The following is a 26,219-nucleotide window of genomic DNA, read 5'->3' on the forward strand; positions in this document are numbered from 1 at the left end:
TGCTGATAAAAATACAAACTTGCAGAAACAAAGATACTATTCTGACATGGTTTGCACATAAGACTGGCATAGCATGTTTCAAGTACACACATATATGTCAGAAGGGGGGGGCATACCATATTCTGCCCCCCCCCGGATGAAAAGGTGGGGGGAACATATCCCCCCCCATCAAATTGCGCCCATGAGAGAAATTATCTACAGCTGCAGGTTGTCTTGGGCACGTTGTGCAGTGGACAGCACATTTGGAATTTTGCCTCAAAGGTAATTATTTATAATATATTGTAATGGAAGGTAAAACAGTTAGTTAATGTATCTGTAAAGTTGTGTTTATTATAGATGCAAACCCTCATCATAATCTTTCAGATGCCCAGTGCGCAATGACAGACATTGACACGCAATGTTTTCAAGTAGGTTGCGCAATGTTCAAGACTAGTTCACGCAAGTGGCATGAAATGAATGCCAGAAATTTTGAACATTTAAAATTTTTCTTTGTGCACTGGCATGCAGCCGCGTATAGTTCACAACAGTTTATGATGCATTTATTCACTGGCACACCAGATTGCGTGCCAGTTCGCAGATCAAATTTGGTCAAGACTCCAAAATGGAGTAATTTCTCCCCCCCCTCAAGATTCTACTCTCAGCACCCCATAATAACATGATTTTTTTAATTTTTTTAATTTTTGTAGATTAAAAAAAAAAAACCCACATGTATTCACACCCTTTGTTCAGTACTTTGATGCACCTCTGGCTGCAATTACAGCCTCAAATCTTGAATATGATGCCACAAGCTTGTTGCACCTATCTTTGGACAGTTTTGCCCATTCCTCTTTACAGCACCTCTCAAGCTCCATCAGATTTGATGGAGAGCGTTGGTACTCAGCCATTTTCTGATCTCTCCAGAGATGTTCAATCCGGATTCAGGTCTGGGCTCCGGCTGGACCACTCAAGGACATTCACAGAGTTGTCCTGAAGTCACTCCTTTGATATCTTGGCTGTGTGCTTAGGGTCATTGTCCTGCTGAAAGATGAACCCAGTCTGAGGTCAAGAGCACTCTGGAGCAGGTTTTCATCCAGGATGTCTCTGTTCATTGCTGCATTCATCTTTCCCTCAATCCTGACTATTTTCTCTGTTCCTCACTGAAAAACATCCCCACAGCCTGATGCTGCCACCACCATTTTTCACTGTAGGGATGGTGCCTGGTTTCTTCCAAACATGACGCCTGGTATTCACGCCAAAGAGTTCAATCTTTGTCTCAGACCAGAGAATTTTGTTTCTCACAGTCTGAGAGTCCCTCAGGTGCCTTTTGGCAAACTCCAGGCAGGCTGCCATGTACCTTTTACTAAGGAGTGGTTTCCATCTGGCCACTTTACCTGTTGTGAACATGCTGTAATGCAGTGATTGGGCCACCAGGAGGTACTCTAGGAAGGGATGCGGGTTTTATGGGAGGACTGTTCTTTTTCATTTCTCAGTTTTTATTCACCCGCCCTTCCTGTGGTAGTATGCCTTCGCAATGTATGTCTGCTCATCGACACAGGGATAAAGTGAGGTTCTGTTTCACACGGTTGAGTGACTCTGTTCCTTATGTGTGCATAAGTTACCACTCTACCATACAGGCCTGATTGGTGGATTGCTGCAGAGATGGTTCTCCTTCTGGAAGGTTCTCCTCTGTCCACAGAGGAATGCTGGAGCTCTGACAGTGTGACCATCGGGTTCTTGGTTACCTCAGGCCCTTCTACCCTGATCGCTCAGTTTAAACGTGGCTCCGAACTTCTTCCATTTACAGATGATGGAGGCCACTGTGCTCACTGGGACCTTTAAAGCAGCAGCACATTTGTGCCTTGAGATAAGCCTGTCTCAGAGGTCTACAGACAATTCCTTTGACTTCATGCTTGGTTTGTGCTCTAGCATGCACTGTCAACTGTGGGACCTCATATGTTGACAGGTGTGTGCCTTTCCAAATCATGTCAAATCACCTGAATTTACATCTCAAGGACATAACAATGTGAAAAGGACCCTAAAGACTTGGACCTTCGTTTGCATACAAAGATATCGACATCGCCAAACTCCTCTGTGAAAGGACCTCATGACTCCAGCTCTTTGCAGGTGTCTTTTGATCTCAAAGACTGAGGCGTTTTAAAGGCATGAATGTCACTACTGAGATACTTAATGCTTCCAGACAGTTAAAAAATTATCAGAAGATTGATGAAGAGTATCAGGTTTGATGGACAGAGACGTCTGGACACAAATGCGGGACTCACCAAGGCAGATTGTTTACTGATTGAATCAGCAGGGTCTGGTACACAAAAAGGAAGTCCAACATCAGCAAACAAATCATGAACATCAGGCTAAAGGTGTGGTCGAAAAAACAGGCAGGAGGTCCACAAAAAAAAAAACACTAGGAAGTAGGCAAGGCAAGGAAAACACAAGGAATGGCGCTGGAAGCGATGACACAAAGCACAATGATCTGGCGAGGAACTAGTGGAACCAGTGAAGCTTATGTACACCCTGGTGATGAGCTACAGATGAGAAACAGGTGTGTGGAAAGCTCCAGAACAGGGTGTGGCCCAGACAGTGTGCACCACCCACCACCAAGCACAGACAAGAGAGATAGGGAAAGCCAAAGCCCAAGCAGGAAAAACACAGCAAGCGAAGTAACACACGGATAAAACAAATCAATCAAAACTAAGCATAACAAGCATGATAAAAAAAGTTCAGAATATGACAAAGGCGGCTTTTAACCCTTGTATACAATTCAGGCCACAGTAAACTAGATAATCAATAATAATCAAGTAACAGATTTCAAACTGGAAATCTTTATACAGTGACTAAGCCAAGTCATTTACCACTTTTGTATATATTTTTGACAATAAATCAGATTTAAATGCTTGTGAGACATTTCTTTCATGTATTACAGTGCTGCCAAAATGTTTGTGTATCCTTGAGCTTTAACACATTTGAATTTTGTAATGATGTTAAATTAAGCAATTCATTCATTCATTCATTAATGTTTTTTGTATTAAAATTACAAAAAAGATGCCCTTTAAATTTACAGTAAAATCCAATCTCATGACATAAAAGAAATAAAAACATAAAAGCCAAAACAAGGCGTGCATAAGTGTACATACCGTTAAGTATACAAATGCGAATATGAATACATTATTGTCCACGATGTGGAAACTTTCCTCTGGTTTCACCATTAAAATATAAACACAGCAGCATCACAAAAATCATTACAACAAACAAATGTAATTTAGCATGTAGAGCCATGCAGTGGAAGGGGTTTGAACCTTGGTGTGTTGTGGTGTTAGTGTGGAGATAATTATGCATAAATATAAAATGCTACAACTTCAAGATCACAGCGGCATTTGGCCAAACATGGTAGCCACATCCCACCAGAGTATTCTATGTCTAATCTGGGGTGTCCTGCCAGTTGGCTGGAAAAAACCTCCAAATAAAGTGATCAAGGGGGGTATCATAAATAGAATGTCCTTGATATCAGATTTACAAATTGACCAATCACATTTCTATGTTGTGATTTTGGATTTTTACCTGTCATTTTTTTTTTACTATTGTTTCAATCTCCAGTAAAATCCACTCCTCATTTAATACTTGATCGGATTTTGAGTTTTGCTGATGATATAGTATCATACTACTAAAACAATGGACCGAGAGGAAATCTCCAAGGCCCAACTGGTTGTTCATCAGCGACAATATTACAGAATTTTGTGATGTCACAAGGCAGGTCCTAGAAAAAAAAGGGGGGTTAAAGAAAAAATTCTGAGGCAGAACCAGATCAGCAACAAAATCAAATCAACTCCTTCTTGAGCAGAAACCTGGCTGAGGCGTACTACTTGTACTGCACAGCTATGTGAAGCTCTACGGCGCACATGGACCTCTCTGCTGATGACGCCTAGGACTGTTTAAGCCACTGGTGCAAGCTGCTAGACCTGATCTGGCATCCCTAACCCAAGGGCCAACTCAAATTTTGGCTTAGATACTCCTATTTTTGGTCTGTATAGTACTGGACATATGGTTGCTTCAAGAAGTGCGTCTGGTGTAAAACCTCTGCCAAATCCCAATGCTGATCTGTACTGGATCTGCTGTAGTGACCCTGAACAACTGTTGGCAGGTGAAAGACCTTACTTCAGATCATGATCCAGTTTCAGTTTCACACTGCATTTTGTCATATTTGTGTACAATATATTGGTTCCTGATTTATTGTGATGTCTTTAGTACATCAGATCTTGATAATTCAACATATGTCCCCCTTTTTAATAATAATAATAATAATAATAATAATAATAATAAAACAAATCAAATCTTGCTCACATAGCTGTACATTTGCCATTGTTGAAAGAGACTTGGTTTGGTTTCTCGTAAAGATGCAAAGTTGCTCATCAGTACAGCCTTATTTGAACAATCTGCATCAGACAGGCAGCTTTCAGTAAAAGCAGCACAATGACTTGTACCTGAACGAGCTAAATGAGTCGTGTTAGATATTACTTCAAATGAAATGACTTCATCATCACCCAACTCTAAAGAGGAGACAGACACAGAGAGATAGAGAGGTTGACGAAGCAAACATCAGATGGTTTTCAGCTAAATGATCTGTTTTGGATAAAACGAGAGAGACGGCTGCTGTGGAAAAAAAACCTGCAGGCTGGAGGAGGGCAAGTTCTTATTGAGGTTACTGTGCGCTCAGCCGGGGGTCGTCACAGTGTAGAAAAAACATGGGGAGACTGCAGGGCACGGAGATCACACAGACCAGCAAAGTACTTTGGTTGCAGGATGAGTCACTGACATTTTGTGATTAATCCCTTGACACATTTCTGTTAGCTTGTTCAGTCTCACACTCAGAGGGTCCCAGGTCACATCGAGTCTCACCTTCTGGTCCTGCATGAACCATGGTAAGTACACTTTTCTAAAAATCTCCTGTTATTTTGAATGAATAGGTTGGTTGATGCAGTATTTGGATTCTTTTGGTGCTAAAACAGAAATTCTGCTTTAAAAGAAATGAAGTGATGCTCATTCAGTGTCTGGCAATAAATATGTTACACATCTGCCTCATTAAATCACTCTTTTCCTCCTTCTCCTCTTCTTCTCACTCTTGTTCATCTTCTTTGAGAAGCATCCTCTCAGCTGGTTCACTTTAATTTTCCTGTCCTCCTTCCTTTCATCTGTGATCTCCATACAGTGCAGCAAAACTCAGTATTCTTGGCCGGCAAATGAAGATAAATTATGCTGTGAAAAATGCCCGCCAGGTACAGTGACATTTGTGTCTGTCACAGTTTTGGTGTGAGGAGTTTATTACTGTTTATTTACTGTTCATATTGCAGGCAAGCGCATGCGTGTGCGCAAGCCGGACTCTTGTGTCATTGATTGTGTACCTTGTGCAAAGGACCAGTACACTAATGACCACAATGTGGAGACGAGCTGCGATGTTTGTGAAAATTGCAATAAACGTAAGTATTTCTCCAGTTTCACTTATGTTAATCTGTGTTAACGTTCTTCTTCAGACCATGAAAGCCACAGCAGCAGCTGTGGCGATGGTAGTAATGATAAGACAACAGTAACCAGAGATCTAAAGGCTGCTTACAGAAGATTACAGGCAGGTTGGCAGTCAACAAGCCCGCACTACCTACCACATATGCTAAGTCCTAATATACCCAAAAGTCTGTTTAATGTCAACACATATACCAAAATATTGCACATATACCAGTGGACTTTGACAGTGGAATCTAAAATTATGTGAATCAGTTTTTTCTATTTCTGCTTATTTGTTTTCAATGATTATATGGTTGCTACACCGTAAAAATGTCTGTTTAACTTGGTCAGTTTGGTCTTTTTTCATATCATATAATTTGTAAGGACAAAGGATTTTTGTAAGATTCCATTATATCTGATTGGGCTATTTGGTGATAGGACTACCTGGCTATGGGGCTAGCTGGTATTGTTGTTGCGAGACTAGTTGGTTTGTGGTTAGTTAGCAGTTTGGCTACTTGGTTATGGGGCTAGTTAGTTGTGGACTACTTGGTTTGGGGATAGTTGTGTGGGGCGTGTTGGTAAAGGGACTACCTGGCTATCTGGCTACTTGGTTAAGTGGCTAGTTGATTGTTGTTTTTAGACTAGCTGGTTCTGGAGTCTTGGTGTGGGGTTAGTTTGTTTGTGGATCGTTGGTGAAGGCTAATTGGTTATGGGTTAGTTGGGTTGGGGACAGTTACCCAGACAGCAAATAGATCCGGGCCGGATGTAGTCCAACATCTGGTACCAATCCTGAAAACAGATCCGGTCCAGACAGTTTTTGCACCCTGGCCCAGATCCAGCACGGCTCCGCTTTACAGTTCTGGAACAGATCCAGACCAGATCTGAACTGGATCCGCAAAACACCAACCGTTTACAGACCATATCTGGCACGGATCTGGGACAGATATGGTCCGCATCACAGCACCGTGGCAGGAACATGGGGCATAACGATAAGCAATTTTATCTGCACTCGGTAGAAACTATCCATTAGCGGTTGTAAACTCTGTACTCTGTAATCGTGATCGTCACTGAGGCTTTTTTAAATGCTTATTGCAAAGCGGTTTGTTTCTTTATGACAATCAAGTTTTATAAGTCCAGGGACACTGATCTGTGTGTTATAGATACAAATCAGTTTCCTTGGATCCACGGAACTTACCCCTGTAAAACTTGTTCCTGCCACGGTGCTGTGATGCGGTCCACATCTCCCCAGATCCGTGCCAGATATGGTCTGTAAACGGTTGGTCTTTTGCGGATCCAGTTCAGATCTGGTCCGGATCTGTTCCAGAACTGTAAAGCGGAGCCGTGCCGGATCTGGGCCAGGGTGCAAAAACTGTCTGGACTGGATCTGTTTTCAGGATTGGTACCAGACTAGTTGGCTTAAGGGCTAGTTGGTGTAGGTCTTGATGGTTGAAGGTGTTGGTGTGGGCTTGGGTTGCAGAAAGTTTATGTGGGGCTAGTTGGTTTGGAGATATGGTGTTTGTGGCTAATTGGCAATAGAGCTATATGTGGCTACTTGGTAATGGGGGTAGTTAGTTTGGAGATGGTTGATGTGGGTTAGTTGGTAATGGGGTTACTTGATTATGGAGTTACTTTGTAATGGGGCTGTTTGTTGTAGAGCTGGTGAGTTTGGGGTTATGACAAGTTAGTGTCAGGCTAGTTTGTTGTGATAGTTGGTGTGGCTAGCTGATGTGGTGGTAGTTGGTTTGGAACTAGCTGATGTGAAACTAATTGGTTTGAAGCTAGCTGATGTGGTGTTAGTTGGTTCAGCGCTAGATGATGTAGGGCTAGATGGGTTGGGATAAGTTGACACTGGTCTTAAGTCATTGTATCTGATAAGATGTGGCAACCCCACGTGAAAGAGGGAGAAGCTGAAAGAACTTACTAGTGATTTAATGTATGTGACATTTGTGCATCATGTGTGATAGATTAATCATTTCATAATCATGTCTTCTCTTCTGATCCACTTGCTGCAACAAATACCAATGACAGAACGTGTTTACTCAACTGTGTCTGCAGGTCAGATTTCAGAGACAATTGCCCAGAAAAACATGATAAAGAGGGACTCCCCGTTATGACTATGATGGTGGGATACAGTCAAACAGAGACAGCGGGGGGAGGGAGGTCTGAGAAAACCTGTACTCACGGGGGGATGGGTGGGATTCAGGAAGAGAGATTCATGTTTGAACGGCAACAAGATCAGCAGCACAGAGGAGGTTCTAAAACAAGACCATTGCCATGTCAGTGGAAAAAAAATGAAAAACACAAAAAAGTGGTAAACATCGGAAACAGCAGCAGACACAAATGTCACAAGTTCTGTTGTTCAGGTCTCTGCACTGCTACAGGTGAACGAAGTCAGTCTGCTGGCTTCGTTTTAAATGTCACTGTGGAAAACAGAAGAGAGAAACACAGATGTGAAAAAAATTATTTTGACCTTGAACTGTATGTGGACCGAAACCTTCTTGACATATTGCAATGATAGGACTAATCTCAGATTACAGTATAACTGTAAACAACCCACTTAAATGGTAAAATTTATGGGGCAAGGTTGGTAATTGTTAGTTTTTATCAAACTAAATATAGATCGTTGAAACCAGTTAACTCTTACTGCTCTTATACAGAATGCCAAAATGGTGTTTATAATTTCTGTATTATTTCACTTGATCTAGGTGTTCATAATAATATTTTACAATTCCAGATCTGTTTCGCTATTCAGTCTCCGAACATAAGAGACACAAACATAAATGTCAGTTATGTCATGAGTTACTGTATATCTAGAGTTAAATCTGTGGTCACAGTCACTTTTAGACTTGCTTCTGTTATCATTTGCTTGCATGTGTTATAATAATCCAAAATAAGAAAGATTAGAAACATGGCAGTGTGTAGGCTTTCAACATTTGAGTCCCTATCTTGACAATCTGCGATGCACGGTCTGAAGCACGTATAGAGCAAGTGTACTTGGAGGTGTGTCTAACTCCACTTTGAGAATTCCAGGGTATGTAATCTGAGTGCACATTTAGCACATTTTTAGACCACAGTTTTAGACAATACACCCATGAATGCACAAATGAGGACTCGCGATTCAAGACTTTGAACCAGTTCAAGGAACAAAAATTTTAAATTTAAATTTATTTTTTTTTTAAATAATGCTAGCTGGTACTAGTCTTTTTTGTTTTTTCCATTCATTCATTTATTTGGGCACCACAGTCTCATTTGAGGGTGGGAGCTAAAGGGGTAAAATATGACACATATAATTTCTCAACTTCCGGGGGGAAAACCACAACATTTTCCATGGGTTTTTGGGCAAATTACACGCAAACAAAGTGAAAATGCAAAGAAAAACTGACGATGCGGTGGGCAATTGGACATGTGTTGCGGTTTGTTTATGACTCGTAGGTCAAACATGTTGAGGCGATTTTGCAGGCGAGAGAACATAGCTACTCTGGTTAGCCGTGTAGGCTAAAACTTACCGACACAATGTCTTCCACTTTTCACGACTGCTTCGGTGATTGCAGCCGAAAACAACACTGTAGAGGTCCAATGACATTTCATTGGACCTCTACAGTGGTCCAATGACATTTGGTCATTGGACATTGGTCATTGTCATTGGACCTCTACTGGTCAAATCCCGCGATATCATGCAGGGTTCAAATGAGACTGCGGTGCCCTATTAAAATATTTTTGAATTTACTAGCTTGGTGCTGAGTTCACTTTCTGTCTTCCTCTGAGCATCATGAAGTTTATCAGCATTAGTTTGATTAAAGTACAGTTAAATGTGGCATTCTTGTTTCCAACCAGAGGTGGTAAATATATAAGCTAACATGTAAAGAGAAATAATGTTGGGAAATAGTTAGCTAGCTCCTGCTAGACTAACCTTGAACTTGTTAACTGTAGTATGAGCAATAAACTATAGAGTAAGATATAGCCTATACCGTGCACATTTTTTTAATGTCTAAAAGATAGGTATTGTTATGTCACACAGCCATACATGCCAAAACTGGAAAATTTAAACTCCCGAATATGCTTGGGACATACTGAAAACATCTGGTTTGAAGTGCTGCCATGATTTAAACATCGTGTGGGCACTGGGTGTGAAAATGACAACCATGTCATTCAGAAAGTAGGAATGATACTTGGTCTGCACTGTGCACTGCTTTGTGCTATGTAGAATGGAACACCATGTGTGTTGTACGAGGTCATCATAGGGCAGCAGTGTGAGACAGTGACTGAGATACAGCTGGCTCAAATCCTCTTGAGCAAGACACAATCCCTATCTGCTTCAAAATTATTAGATTATAAAATAGTGATAATACAAGACACCCTGTTTGGGGCTCTGTGTCTTGCTCAAGGACTCCACTATCGCAAAAGAAGTGGCAAAGGATTGAATTATCAACTCAACTGAGCCACATTGCCTCATTTATTTTGGTAATTTTAAGTATACGGCACAAATGTGTCTTACAGTGGCTTGCAAAAGTATTCAGCCCCTTGGTATTTCGTGTATTTTAATTTGTTTATGACATTTCACATGTAAAAAGTAAATCGGGCCTTCCTTCCTTAGACTCAAACTGAAAGCAAATCTCTACAACTTAATATAAATTAATTAAAAATATAAAAGGCAAGATGATGGGTTGCATAAGTAACCAGCCCCTTTGATATAACACCTGTAAATAATCAGTTTTATTGCCAGTTTTCTTCAGACAAGTCAGGGGATGGATACATGAACATTTCCAAATCATTGAATATGTCTTGGACTTTATTTACTTCAGTTATGAAGAAATACAAACAGTATGGCACTCTTTGGTAAATCTGTGTGGAGTAGACAGTTCTCAAAAACTGAGTGACCATGCAAGAAGGAGAAGAGTGAGGAAAGCCACCAAGACAACCCAAAAGAAGATACAGGCTTCTGTGGCTGTGATTGGAGAAATTGTGCATAGTGCATGTTTTGCATTTTGTATCCCCAGTTACACAGCTTTGTGATGAAGTGGTACAGAGGAGGGTTTACTTTCACCAAAACATCAAATATAGGCTTGCTTCTCAGATGTACCTTCTGGGAAATTGTAGCTGAACTTTCATGTCTTTTTAATAAAACCCTCCTCTGTGCAACTTCATCATGAAGCTGTATAACTGGGGATACAAACTGCAAAAGATACACCATGCACAATTTCTCCAATCACAGCCACAGAATCCTGTAACTTCTTCTGGGTTGTCTGGGTGTCTTGGCAGCTTTCCTCACTCTTCTCCTTCTTGCACAGTTGCTTAGTTTTTGAGAACTGTCTACTCCACACAGATTTCCCATAGAGTGCCATACTGTTTGTATTTCTTCATAACTGATGTAAATAAAGTTAAAGACATTCAGTGACTTGGAAATGTTCATGTATCCATACCCTGACTTGTCTGAAGAATACTGGCAATAAAACTGATTACTTCCAAGTATTATACCAAAGGGGTCCATTAATTATGCAACCCATCATCTTGGCTTTTATATTTTTAATTAATTTATATCAAGTTGTAGAGATTTGCTTTCAGTTTGCGTCTAGATAATTTTAGAAATTTTTATATTGAGAAGCTTGATTTACTTTTTGCATTTGAAATGCCTTAAACAAATTTAAATGTGTGAAATGCCAAGGGGCTGAATACTTTTGCAAGCCACTGTATTTGTTTGGGAGCATAGCGAATGAAAATATTAGCTTTGGTGACCACCAATCCAATGTGACAATGCTAAACTGATAAACCGCGTAACTTTTTTGTCTCTAAAACCCTGAAAAATAAAATTATAAACTGAGATTTTATCATGTTGTTTCAGATCAGATGATGATCAAGATGTACATGAATAATTACTAGTAAATTAACAAATTAAACTTTTTCCCCATACAACATACAGCTTATTCACAGTCCAAAAAGTAGAAAACAAATAATAGTAAGCAAGTCCCTTCAGTTTCTCCCCTGTTTCCCTCTGGGTCACCACAGATCCACCTCAGCTCTGGATTTGACACAGGTTTTGCGTTGAATGCCCTTCTGGATGCAACTCCACATTACATAGAAGATAGAAGGCCTTGAATCAGGAACCTTCCACACTGGAAACAAGCCCCCTTAACTGCTTTTCCACTACCCCGAAGATACACTGAGAAATAAAAATACTCCTAAAATTATTTTAATGATCTCATTATTGCATTTACTGTGACTTGACCTCTTGCTCATATAGGCCCATTTCTAAACTGCTGTTTCTTTCAAAAATATTGGAAAAGATTGTTGTCTGTTATGTGTGTGTTCAAACAGCCAAAAAAGCACAGAAGGTAGGTGCAAAATGCAAAGTGATATATTTACAGTATTCACACAACTCTCGAAGTACTAAAGAGTCCAAAAAGTGACACAAACGTGGCAGAGGATACCGAATTTTAAAGGTGTGAGCAGAAGTCAAAGGTCAAGTCAAAGGTCACAGACAAACAGGATGGTGGTTCTAACAACACTCAATAAGTGTTTGGGAACTGAGGACACTAATTGTTGACGCTTCGTAGGTGGAATACCTTTGAGCATTGATGGTGCCATCACAGATGTATAAGTTGCCCATGCCATGGGCACTAACACACCCTCATACCATCACAGATGCTGGCTTTTGAACTTTGCACTGGTAACAATCTAGATGGTCTTTTTCCTCTTTTGTCCAGAGGACACAACGTCCATGATTTCCAAAAAATAATGTGAAATGTGAACTCATCAGACCACAGCACACTTTTCCACTTTGCATCTGTCCATTTCAAATGAGCTCGGGCCCAGAGAAGGTGGTGGCATTTCTGGATGTTGTTGATGTATGGCTTTCACTTTGCACGATAGAGTTTTAACATGCACTTGTAAATGTAGCGACGAACTGTGTTAACTGACAGTGGTTTTCTGAAGTGTTCCTGAGCCCACGCGGTAAGATCCTTTACATAATGATGTCGATTTTTAATGCAGTGCCGCCTGAGGGATCAAAGATCACGGGCATTCAGTGTTGGTTTTCATCCTTGCCGCTTACGTGTAGAAAGTTTTCCAGATTCTCTGAATCGTCTGATTATATTATGAACTGTAGACGATGGAATCCCTAAATCCCTTGCAATTGAATGTTGAGAGACATTGTTCTTAAACTGTTGGACTATTTTTTCATGCAATTGTTCACAAAGTAGTGATCCTCACCCCATCTTTGCTTGTGAGTGGCTGAGCCTTTTGGGGATGCTCCTTTTATACCCAATCATGACACTTACAATTAGTGTCCTCAGTTCCCAAACGCTTATTGAGTGTTGTTAGAAGGAAAGGTGATGTAACACAGTGGTAAACATACCACTGTCCCAACATTTTTGAAAAATGTTGCAGGCATCCATTTCAAAATGAGCAAATATTTGCACAAAAACAATAAAGTTTATCAGTTTGAACATTAAATACCTTGTCTTTGTGGTGTATTCAATTGAATATAGGTTGAAGAGGATTTGCGAATCATTGTATTGTTTTTATTTACATTTTACACAACGTCCCAACTTCATTGGAATTTAGGTTGTACACAAAGTAAAAACAGCCGTGGAAATCAAATTTGTAAAAAGTGTAACAAAAGAGAAAACTTACAAGAAAAACATAAACATGAAAAGAGGCAATCAAATAAAGTACAATAACAAAAGATGAAGGCATGAACTCCAACAGAAAAGCAACATTGGGCTACGCATAAAAATAAAAGTGCTACAGTAGAAAAACTAACATGAAAATGAAAAACAACTAAGGAGATAATCAGAATAACCAATAACCAAAACTACTCCAAGAACAGAAGGCAGAACTAATGTGGAAGACAGAAGCGACTAACGTGCAAACAAGGGGGGCAACTGGATAACCCAGATGGAGGACAGATAACAAAGACACCAATATGGGAGCACAGAAAATAACACCAAATACAGAAGGCACAGACAAGCATACCCCCAACAGTTGTCAGTCATCTTACAGCTGTTTTGGAATCCATGGACCTATATGATAAAATACATTCAAGTTTTAGAAAGAATCATTCCACTGAAACTGCCCTGTTAAGGATACATAATGATATCCAGATGGCTTCTGATGCAGATGGCTTCTGATGTAGGAAATTACTCACTTCTTGTCTTACTCAGCGTCAGTGCCGCCTCTGATACAGTAGATTACTACCCCCTAATTAAAAGACTCCATGACTACATGGGCATCTCAGGTGTGGCCCTGGAGGGGTTTACCTCCTACCTGACAGATAGGCCTTTTACTGTCTCTATTGGGGATTTTCTCTCTACCTCCTCACCTTTGTCATGTGGTGTCCCACAAGGTTCAGTGCTGGGCCCCATTTTATTTACATTAAATATGCTGCCTCTGGGTCAGATTATTCAGTTTTAACATCACTTATTACTTCTATGTGGACGACATTCAACTTCATTATACTTTTAAACAAAATGAGGCATCCCAGCGTGCAAGACGTCTTGACTGTTTGGACGCCATAAAAAACTGGATGTCAGTACAATTAAATTCAGATAAGACAGAGGTCTTGATCTTAGCTCCAGACACTGCTGAACCTGTGATCATGCAGAACCTTGGGCCCTTGGCATCAGCTGTCTGTCCAAGTTTAAGAAACCTAGAGGTAACATTTGACAATTCTCTGTCATTTGACACACATATTAAACTACTTACTAAATTATGTTTTTTTCCCCACCTGCTAAACATTAGCAAACTCAGAGCCATGGTTTCTCCCACAAAACGTGAGATGCTTGCACATGCCTTTATCTCCACCCTTATTGACTATTGTAGTGTACTTTTTCTCTAGCAAATCAGTCCGTCGCCTGCTGTCCATCTGAACGATGCTGCCAAGCTACTCACTAAGTCAAATAGCAGCCGTCATATCATCCCATTGCTTAGTGCTTAGTGAAGTAGAAGATCCAGTTCAAAATTCTTATCATCACCTATAGGGTACTACATGAAAATTCAGTAAGGAATATCTTATATATTATATTCCAATTCTAAGGTGGAACTCTGCCAGTATACAAAGGTATATCTAAATATCTAAAAAAGGAAGAGTAAAATAGGAGAGTAGAAAAGAGTAGAGTAGAGCCAATTAGGTGCCTGGTCTTGAGAACCAGGAATGGTAGGTTGAAAAGCTTTTTTATCCCATGGGAACTCTCCCTACCCACCCAAGCGGCTCAAGAAAAAGGTATATATAATATAATGAATAATAAGACATAAGAAAGATAAGACATCACAGGAGAAGATTGTAGTATAGGTAATTTAGTATGTAGATTAGTAGTAAAATTATAGTTAGTAGGCTAAGCTATAAATCTGGTATTTTATTATAAAAACAGAAGCTATGAGTGTATGAGTGTATTAAAAGAACACATAAATTGATGAATCCTTAAAAATCTACACTATGTAAAATAAAATTGTAAATAACGAAAATAAGCTAATTATAGTAGAAGAGCTAAATTAGCCATTAATAGCCAACTGTACCCAGCAAGCTAACATGATAAACAAAACGGTAATTAGTGTATAAAGTATAATACCGTAGTTAAACCTACAATAACGGTATTAACAAATACATATAAAATTAATGTGGACAAAAGTATGAATTAATGTGGGTTATCAAACAGAAAAGAAAACTATTTTGTAAGCTATGATAAATGTTGCTACAGCAGGCTAGATAAGCTAACGTTAGCTGTTAGGTATAACTAATTGTACCCCACTCCTCCAATATTTACTTAAATATAATATTAAAAAGGGGGGTACAAGAAAAAGTAAAGCGTGTAGAAATATATATGGAGACATATTACTACATATATTTGCCGAAAAGAGAAAAACGGCGGCCGTTTTAATCACCAAACACGCAGCTGCCAGTGTTACACACCTTGCTGTTCCTTCGATTAGGCACCTACATACCTTACATTCAGAGGTGTCAAACTGATTCCAAAAAGGGGCAAGAGGGTGCAGGTTTTCTTTGCATCCACCCACTCCAAGTGATTTTACTGATTAACTGATTCCATCTGCTCAAAGTGATGATCAGTGAAGTCACCTGGTGGAGGTGGTTGCAAAGAAAACCTGCACCCTCTTGCCCCATTCTGGAATCAGTTTGACACCGGTGTGCTTACAGACTTCCACATTCTTGCTAGCCTCCTTAGATCTCACAACCAGAAACCGTTTTACATTCCACACACACCCACTTAAAACCTGTGGGGACAGATTTTACGGCTGTTGCCCCTAAATTGTAGAATGCTCTACCTGCACACCTCAGAATTATTAAGGTTGACTGTATTAAAAGGTAACTGAAGGCCCATTTATTTAAACAAGCATTTGAGTAACCTTGTATTTTTTTTCTTTCTTGCTTTTATTTTGTCTTATTTTATTTGAAATGTACTTTTACTTGTTTTTATTTTCTATTTTAATTATTTTATATAATTTCTATAAAATGCAGTTTTAAGCTATTACCTGCATTTTTATGTAAGCACTTTCTGTGTCTGTGAAAAGTGCCACAGAAATAAAGTACTTACTACTTACTTGCTCTTCCATCTCCACAAGTATGATTTTAGGGTTTGCAAATGTTCTGGACTGTTAAGCTTTGTCGAATAAAATTTTAGCCGACTTAAAGCTGGTGGAACCAAATACAGTGGAAGCTAATTAAAAGCTAAGTGGTGTTCAATATTAGCAGAAAAGCTAATTCACTAACAAGAAACTTAGCTTCACTAATTAGCTGTTAGTTGGTTAACTGGACATATTCACAGATAATGCTGAAAATGTTAAATTTTCCTGCTAAGATGGGATATTTTATGACGTACAAATTTAAAATGTTTACTATTTATGACTGCGTAAGAAAGATTTGGGGCTGTTAAGATAAGTGTCCTTTAATGATGTGTGGATGGTCATGGAAGAAGTTGTGTTTGAATAATATGTACTCAAACATTTTACAAATGAGAAAATGTTTCATCAAAGTGAAATACTGCTTTCAGTCAGAAATAGCAGGTGCACGTGTCCCCAATCGGGGTCCTTTTATCACCAAGTGCAACTCCTAAGAAAGAGCCCAGGCTAATACTGAAATATTAAAAAGTTTATTCAGTTAAAATAAATAAATTTGACTAAAACTAGGAAAAGTCCATATAAAACGTCCAGAACCAAAATAAATAAATAAATAAATAGAAAGAAAAAACCCAAAGCCTCAGTCAAGAATAAAATCACAAAGATCTTGCTTTTCTTCAAAAAAACACTTCTGCATAAAACTGGGTGGGGACAGTGAGGAGCTGAAAGATTATCCCTCTTTTTTTGGGCAATACTCTGCAACGTCCGAGTGGTCCGGGCTCAGGTCCGACCTCCGCTATTCTCCGTGGGTGCTGCCCATGCACTTCGAGCTCTCCGTCTCCTGCTACTCCGGCCGCGATCCGCGTCTCTCTTCCTCCGTACCTCCACACAGTCAGCTGCACAGATCAGAAGGAGGGGCTGAGGGCCACACAATCTATAACAGGTGCGCACGCACACACACACAAGCAGTCTGGCAGACGTCCCTTTTACTTAACCATATAGTGAGCGTTGTGCGTGCTGCGCGTCATGTCCTTTCGATCTCCTGCACCTCTGGCCACAATCCGTGTCTCTCCTTCCCTGCGCTTCCACGCCCAGCAAGCTGCACAGATCAGAGGGAGGACTCGGGGACAAGCGTCAAACTCACCAAGACGTGTGTGCACACACACACACACACACACACACGCAGTCTGGGGCACATCCCTCTCTTAACTGTTTAGCGGGCGTTGTACGTGTCTCTCTCCATCCTGTCTCTCCACCTGGCGTCCCGCTTCCGTGTCCGCACCTGCGTCAGGTTGCTTCTCATGCGCGCGCGCCCCCCGCTCCCCCTTGCCACACTCTCCGTGCTTTTAACCCAGTCTGTGCGCCACATTGGCCAATGGTAGAAGTTCATGGGGCAATGAGGGTGGAGCCCAATTACTATCACACCTACACTTCATTCAGAAAATCAAGACATGCAAAAACACATGTGCAAAAAACCAAAACAGTAATGGCATGATGAAAAGAAAAAAAGCACGGCAAAACACAGCACAACTACACATGCAACTGACAGACGCAAAAACCCCCCCAAAAAAACAAGGCCCCTGTGACATTCTCCCCCCTCCTTTAACATTGGTCATCCCGGCCAATCATTCCCGATATCTGAGGGTACTGTGCCCAAATTTGAACACAGAGCGCTTTACTTGTGGCGACTGTTCTGGAGGGCCAGGTGGAATAGGATTCACTGGCGGTTCTTGCGGAGAGGCAGTCATTTGGGTCACAGTCAATCTAGGAAGCCATACAGTGGGAGGAGGTAATGGGGATTGTTTCGGCCTTGCCTCAAGTTCAACACCTGGTTGCTGTAACACATCAAAAGGGCAAGGGCGGAGATTATTACGATGGTATATACGCGTTGGGCCCTCCCTACCTTCGGGACGAAATACAATAAACTGGGTGGTCCCCTGCTAACTGAGAGACCACCACATGTGGGTCCGAACACCATTTAGTGGACAGCTTTCCCTGGGTCCTCCGGCGGAAATTACAAACCAATACCCGTTCGCCCGGCAACAACGGCGGGAGTGGGGCCCATCGATTGTACCTTGTCTGGTCCCGATGTTGATGGTGAACTGTCTGTTCTTTTACAGTCTTATACACACCTCCCAGGGCCTGCTAGTGGTGTCTGGCCCATCCTTCTAAACTGAGGATCAATCCAGTGGTAGCTGTGCGTGTCTACCGAACACAACATGAGGAGTCATCCCTGTCGTGCTGTGAACGGTGTTATTATAAGCCTGCACCAGGGCTGGCAACTTATCTGACCAAAACCGCTGTTGGGTCTCTGGGAGAGAATTAAGCAACTGTAAAAGGTTCTGGTTAAATTGTTCACAACCACCATTCCCCTGGGGGTGATAGGCTGTCGTTCTACTCTTATGGCACCCATACAGTTGGCAAAGCTGTTTCATCAGAGATGATTCGAAGGCTGCTCCACGATCAGAAAGTATTCGTTCTGGGCAGCCGAATGTCAAAATCCAGTCACTATATAATGCTTTAGCGGTGGTATCTGCGGACTGGTCCCGAGTAGGGACCGCAACCGCATACTTTGAAAATAGGTCGGTCATTACCAATATGTATTGATACCCGTCTTCCGGACGACCAAGGGACAGATAATCAATGCCGACCACTTCAAAAGGGTAGGAGGTCTGAATAGGTTTCAATGGGGCCCTGCCATCAGGCCCAGATTTATTGTACACGCACTGAGGACAAGAGCTGCACCACTTCTCCAAGTCTTCCTCCATTCCAGACCAAAAGCAGCGTTGCTGGAGAATCATCTTTGTTCGATCCCTGCCTGGATGACCCATCCCATCGTGGTAGGCCCTCCATACAGCCAGCGTTTCCTGCTTGGGGAAAAGAACCTGAGAAATTACAGTCCCAGTCCCCACATCCCTCCATTGCCTTTTCAGCACCCCTTGCTGTAATTCAATCTTATCCCAATACCTTATAAGGCCTTTCAGGAATTTGGAAGTGTCAGCACATACCTCAGGGCATGCTCGTTGCAACTCCTTGTGCAGTCTTATACAGCAGAGGTCAGGGTCCGCCTTCTGCCGATCATCCCACAATACTCCTTCTGCCGTAACTTGAAGTGACTGCACCAGGCCATCGTCCTGCTCAGGTAACCAGGATAGAGCATCTGCATTTCGGTTCTGAGTGCCAGGCTGGTATTTTAAGGTATACTTAAAGTTAGCCAACTGAGCTACCCACCTCTGTTCCACTGCACCCAAACGGGCTGTACCCAGGTGTACCAGAGGGTTATTATCAGTAAAGACTGAATTCTGCACCATACAAATAATCTTTAAATTTCTCTGTGACCGCCCACTTCAATGCCAACAGCTCTAGCTTAAACGAACTATAGTTTTGGTTGTTACACTCCGTTGATTGGAGACTGCGGCTTGCGTAGGCAGTCACCCTCTCCTTCCCGTCCTGTACCTGTGCAAGTACTGCTCCTAGGCCCTCAAAGCTGGCATCCGTGTAAAGACGAAAAGGTTGAGAAAAATCTACATATGCCAGAATTGGTGCACTTACTAGCGCCCCCTTCAGCTTATCAAAAGCCTGCTGGCATTCTTCCGACCAGGCAACTGAAGCTGTATGATCTTGAGCAGTACCATGGGTCAAGGCGTCAAGAGGCAGAGTGATCCTAGAAAAGTTTGGTATCAAGTGGCGATAGTACCCAGCAAACCCAAGGAATGACTTCACCTGTTTTGCTGTCTTAGGAACAGGCCAGTCCTTCACCACCTCCGTTTTTGCTGTGTCTGTAGCCACTCCCTCCTCACTGATCACATGCCCCAGGTATTTCACACTCCTCTGGAAGAGGCAACACTTCCGAGGCTGCAGCTTCAACCCATGTTCTTGCAGCTTTGCAAAAACCTCCTCCAGGTGATGCAGATGGCTGTCAAAATCAGGGGAGACCACCACAATGTCATCTAAATAAATGAGCAAAAATTCATTTACCATATGGCCTAAACACCGCTGCATAAACCTCTGGAAGGTCGCAGGTGCATTACATAGCCCAAATGGCATCCTGTCAAATTCATAAAGACCGAAAGGCGTGGTAAAAGCAGTCTTCTCCTGGTCAGCTGGATCTACCTCAACTTGCCAATAACCACTTGCCAAATCCAACGTGGAATACCACCTGGCTGCTTTTAACCCTGTTAATGACTCCTCAATGCGGGGGAGGGGATAAGCATCCTTGTGGTTCAGTGCATTCAACTTCTGATGTACTTCTGATGTAAGATGTATCGTTATCTTTGGCTGCTTTCAGTGATGCCGGTATTTGGTTAGACTCTTTCTCTCCGATTGTTCTGTCTGAGTTATTTTCATTAGTTACTTCATCCAAACCATCAACATGCTTATTAGACCCCATTCCTGCCAGGCTGCTCAAGGAAGTCCTACCATTATTTAATGCTTCAATCTTAAATATGAAGAATCTATCTTTGTTAGTTGGTTATGTACCACAGGCCTTTAAGGTGGCAGTAATTAAACCTTTACTTAAAAAGCCATCACTTGACCCAGCTATCTTAGCTAATTATAGGCCAATCTCCAACCTTCCTTTTCTCTCAAAGATTCTTGAGAGGGTAGTTGTAAAACAGCTAACTGATCACCTGCAGAGGACTGGTCTATTTGAAGAGTTTCAGTCAGGTTTTAGAATTCATCATAGTACAGAAACAGCATTAGTGAAGGTTACAAATGATCTTCTTATGGCTTCGGACAGTGGACTTATCTCTGTGCTTGTTCTGTTGGACCTCAGTGCTGCTTTTGATACTGTTGACCATAAAATTTTATTACAGAGATTAGAGCATGTCATAGGTATTAAAGGCACTGCGTTGCGGTGGTTTGAATCATATTTGTCTAATAGATTACAGTTTGTTCATGTAAATGGGGAATCTTCTTCACAGACTAAAGTTAATTATGGAGTTCCACAAGGTTCTGTGCTAGGACCAATTTTATTCACTTTATACATGCTTCCCTTGGGCAGTATTATTAGACGGTATTGCTTAAATTTTCATTGTTACGCTGATGATACCCAGCTTTATCTATCCATGAAGCCAGAGGATACACACCAATTAGCTAAACTGCAGGATTGTCTTACAGACATAAAGACATGGATGACCTCTAATTTCCTGCTTTTAAACTCAGATAAAACTGAAGTTATTGTACTTGGCCCCACAAATCTTAGAAGCATGGTGTCTAACCAGATCGTTACTCTGGATGGCATTTCCCTGATCTCTAGTAATACTGTGAGAAATCTTGGAGTTATTTTTGATCAGGATATGTCATTCAAAGCGCATATTAAACAAATATGTAGGACTGCCTTTTTGCATTTACGCAATATCTCTATAATCAGAAAGGTCTTGTCTCAGAGTGATGCTGAAAAACTAATTCATGCATTTATTTCCTCTAGGCTGGACTATTGTAATTCATTATTATCAGGTTGTCCTAAAAGTTCCCTAAAAAGCCTTCAGTTGGTTCAGAATGCTGCAGCTAGAGTACTGACGAGGACTAGCAGGAGAGAGCATATCTCACCCGTGTTGGCCTCTCTTCATTGGCTTCCTGTTAATTCTAGAATAGAATTTAAAATTCTTCTTCTTACTTATAAGGTTTTGAATAATCAGGTCCCATCTTATCTTAGGGACCTCGTAGTACCATATTACCCCATTAGAGCGCTTCGCTCTCAGACTGCGGGCTTACTTGTAGTTCCTAGGGTTTGTATGAGTAGAATGGGAGGCAGAGCCTTCAGCTTTCAGGCTCCTCTCCTGTGGAACCAGCTCCCAATTCAGATCAGGGAGACAGATACCCTCTCTACTTTTAAGATTAGGCTTAAAACTTTCCTTTTCGCTAAGGCTTATAGTTAGGGCTGGATCAGGTGACCCTGGACCATCCCTTGGTTATGTTGCTTTAGACGTAGACTGTGGGGGGGTTCCCATGATGCACTGTTTCTTTCTTTTTTTGCTCCGTGTGCATCACTCTGCATTTAATCATTAGTGATCGATCTCTGCCCCCCTTCTTGGCATGTCTTTCTCCTGGTTCTTTCCCTCAGCCCCAACCAGTCTCAGCAGAAGACTGCCCCTCCCTGAGCCTGGTTCTGCTGGAGGTTTCTTCCTGTTAAAAGGGAGTTTTTCCTTCCCACTGTGGCCAAGTGCTTGCTCATAGGGGGTCGTTTTGACCGTTGGGGTTTTTCATGGTTATTGTATGGCCTTGCCTTGCAATATGGAGCGCCTTGGGGCAACTGTTTGTTGTGATTTGGCGCTATATAAGAAAAAAGTTGATTGATTGATTGTCGACAAAAATCGCCAGGAGCCATCTTTTTTCCTTACCAAGACAATAGGTGCCGCCCATGGGCTGGAGGTTTCCTGTACTACTCCACTCTCCAGCATATTCTTCATCAAGGACCTCAATTCTGTGTACAAGCTCGGGGGCACCGGTCTATAGCACTCCCGGCTTGGCGGAGCTGTGCCCGTGGGGATCTGATGCTTGACCACTCCCGTGCGTCCAAAAGCCTCCTTGTGGCATGCAAACATCGACCTCCAGGGAAGTAACAATTCAGTCACCTCCTGTTGCTGTACTTCAGTCAAACCACTCCCCTGCAAAGACATGACTGAATGCAAGTCATTCTGTGTCCCAGCTATATCAGCCACGCGCCTTACTGCCACCTCTATAACATCAGGGGCCACACTATTCAGCACAAGGTCCTGCTCCCCCTGAATCGCCACCGGGTCCACTTCGGTGACTTGGGCCAACGGTAGTCGCTGAGGCACCTCTACTGGGTAAGGATTGGGATTGCAAAGCTGGCAGGGTACTCATCTATCTTTTACAGTAGCCAAAGTCCGCCCAACCAGCCACTCCCCGTCACTGCTTGGGAGAGTTTCAATAACAGTACAGTTAGTAGGAATATCATTTACCTGTGTCCATAACACCATCTCCGTGTATGGAGGGACTGTCACGGGCAACTGGCGTGGCAGTCTGGCAACCCCGTCCACTGTAGGTCGGGGCCCACTGATGGCAATCCGCTGGCACTCAGTAAAAGCTTTGGTCCACACCTTCCCTTCAGCTGAAGGGAGAGTGGTTTTGAAGGCTGCTAGCCCAGGGTGGTTACCCTGAGTAAGCGAAGACCAAAGATCTTGAAGGATCCCTTCTCCGGTCCAAGACATCCATCTTCCACGATAATAACTCCCTTTCCATAGATGTCAACTCCTCCGACCACACAATTTACAATCACAGCCAATATATGGAATCTGTAAACCATTAGCAGCCTGCAGGGTTAGCCAAGGGACCTCTGCAGGGCTAGTCAATTTCATCCCTTCCATATATTTCTTAAACAAAGCCTGACTCAAAGATACTTGTGAACCCGTATCAAGTATAAAAGGGATTGTACAATTATTCACTTTAACAAACACCAGGACACTCACCAACCAGGACCATCTTTGACTCAGGGTCTGTTGCTGCAACAGGTTCTGGGGCCTGTATGAAGTGTGCTTTGGGCTCTGAAACAACCGCCCCCACTGCTTGGCCCTCAGCTGCAGGGGTGGCTAAAAATCCTGCAGCCTGGTAGATCTGAGAGCAGTGGCGCTCTACATACCCAACAGTGCCACAGCTTCGACAGATGGGTCTCCCTTGTTCATCCCACTTGTAAGAAGAGGTCCCTGCTCGTGGACGTCCCATTTGCGATGGGGCTGAAGACGGAACTCGGAGCTGAGCTTTAATATCCTCTACTATTGCAGATGACATAACCTTTAATTGCTCTTTAATCTCCTTCCTTAACTCCCCCCACAACTCCTCCCTCAACTCCGAATGTATCTTTTCCCTTAATTTCTCGTTGTCAAAGGTGATTGGCCTAGATGGAGCATAGGCTGCGACACGATTTGACACTAACACCTCATCCTCAAGCTCTTTCTCCAGGGCGTGAGCCTCTTTACAAGCAATTTTAAAAGTCATATCATCTCTACGCCGCATTTGGTGACCAAGTTCCTGTTTAAGTGGCCCGTTAAGGAGACCAACCATAAACTGATCCAAAAGCAAGTCATCCTCCTCCCCGGTCCTGTCTATATCAGCATCTTGCCACCTAGAAAACACCTCGCGGAGGCGCAAAATAAAAGTGTTAATTGACTCACCAGCCCTCTGTTTACAGTTTAAAAAAAAATTACACGTAATTTTGCTTTTGTGGCAGGCTTGGCGTAAAGGTTTTGCAAAAAAGCCAATACCTTAACCCCAGCATTAACTCCTGCTTGGCTTCCCCTTCCAAGGCTCCCAAGAGGAAATCTGCCTGCTGCTGTGAATTTAAACCTTGCGCCCTCAACATTGCTTCCACCTGGGCTCTCCAGTCCGCAAATTTCGCAGCTTCCCCATTGAATTTTGGAATCCATGCCGCCCCCATGAACCATGGCATCATAAAATTTGCATTAATAGCTGCACTGGGGCCTGGTTGAGCTGGGTCCATTTCTTAGCAGTAGCACTGGTGATCCTGCTGACAACACCAAAGAAAATGTCCCCAATCGGGGTCCTTTTATCACCAAGTGCAACTCCTAAGAAAGAGCCCAGGCTAATATTGGCAATATTATATAAATTTGACTAAAACTAGGAAAAGTCCATATAAAACGTCCGGAACCAAAAAAATAAAAAGAAAGAAAAACCCAAAGCCTCAGTCAAAAAGAATAAAATCAAAGATCTTGTTTCTCTTCAAAAAAAAAAAAAACTTCTGCATAAAACTGGGTGGGGACAGTGAGGAGCTGAAAGATTATCCCTCTTTTTTTGGCAATACTCCGCAACGTCCGAATGGTCCGGGCTCAGGTCCGACCTCCGCTATTCTCCGTGGGTGCTGCCCATGCACTTGGAGCTCTCCGTCTCCTGCTACTCCGGCCGCGATCCGCGTCTCTCTTCCTCCGTACCTCCACACAGTCAGCTGCACAGATCAGAAGGAGGGGCTGAGGGCCACACAATCTATAACAGGTGCGCACGCACGCACACAAGCAGTCTGGGGCACGTCCCTCTCTTAACTGTTTAGCGGGCCATGTACGTGTCTCTCGCCGTCCGCGTCCGTGTCCGTGTCCGTGTCCGTGTCCGTGTCCGTGTCCGTGTCCGTGTCCGTGTCCGTGTCCGTGTCCGTGTCCGTGTCCGTGTCCGCACCTGCGTCAGGTTTCCTCTCATGCGCGTGCCCCCCGCCACACCCTCCGCGCTTTTAACCCATTCTGTGGGCCACATTGGCCAATGGTAGAAGTTCATGGGGCAATAAGGGTGGAGCCCAATTACTATCACACGTACACTTCATTCAGAAAATCAAGACATGCAAAAACACACGTGCAAAAAACCAAAACACAGTAATGGCATGATGAAAAGAAAAAAGCACGGCAAAACACAGCACAACTACACATGCAACTGACAGACGCAACAATATATATATATATATATATATATATATATATATATATATATATATATATATATATATATATATATATATAAGGCCCCTGTGACACGTCCATACTTGTGACTGGTACATCTAAAGAAGTGGTATTAACGTGAAAATATAAGCGTCACAATGAGTTAAAACCAGAATCGTTCCCTGACAAGCCCAGGTCGAGTCATTTCTCAGTCTGATTCATGTCGTGTTTCTGTGTATGTTATCATGACTGCTGCGTGTTTTCATTACAGAAAACATGGAGTACGAGTCTTACTGTAACACCACTCATAACGCCGTGTGTAGGTGTAAGCCTGGCTACACATGCACAGACCAGCAGTGCACATGGTGCACACCCGTACTGACCACCACCACCCGCAAAGCTACAACTCCTCCACTCACTACAGGTATGATTAAAAAAAAATCTGTTTATATATATATATATATATATATATATATATATATATATATATATATATATATATATATATATATATATATATATATATATATATATATATATATATATATATATAAATTCAGCGCTTTTGTTTTGCTCCCATTTTTCATGAGCTGAACTCAAAGAGCTTAAGTATTTTCCATACACACAAAAAAAAATCTGTTTCCCTCAGATATTGTTCACAAAGCTGTCTAAATCTGTTAGTGAGCACTTCTCCTTTGCTGAGATAATCCATCCCACCTCTCAGGTGTGACATATCAAGATGCTGATTCGACAGCATGACTATTGCAC

The 26,219-nt window shown here is 42.1% G+C and overlaps 1 protein-coding gene across 1 annotated transcript in view; it reads left to right on the top strand.

Annotated features, from left to right (window-relative positions):
- The first annotated feature begins 4,775 nt into the window (after positions 1–4,775).
- The window catches only part of cd27 (CD27 molecule), a 36,340-nt gene continuing 14,896 nt past the window's right edge, over positions 4,776–26,219 (top strand). Inside the window, exons 1-4 of the mRNA XM_034173653.1 lie at positions 4,776–4,907; positions 5,129–5,261; positions 5,337–5,462; positions 25,723–25,875. Of these exons, the coding sequence (XP_034029544.1) occupies positions 4,905–4,907; positions 5,129–5,261; positions 5,337–5,462; positions 25,723–25,875 (415 nt within the window). The 5' untranslated portion in view covers positions 4,776–4,904. The remainder of the gene's footprint in view (positions 4,908–5,128; positions 5,262–5,336; positions 5,463–25,722; positions 25,876–26,219) is intronic.

The sequence above is a fragment of the Thalassophryne amazonica genome, chromosome 7 (assembly GCF_902500255.1).
Source record: "Thalassophryne amazonica chromosome 7, fThaAma1.1, whole genome shotgun sequence".
NCBI lineage: Eukaryota > Metazoa > Chordata > Actinopteri > Batrachoidiformes > Batrachoididae > Thalassophryne > Thalassophryne amazonica.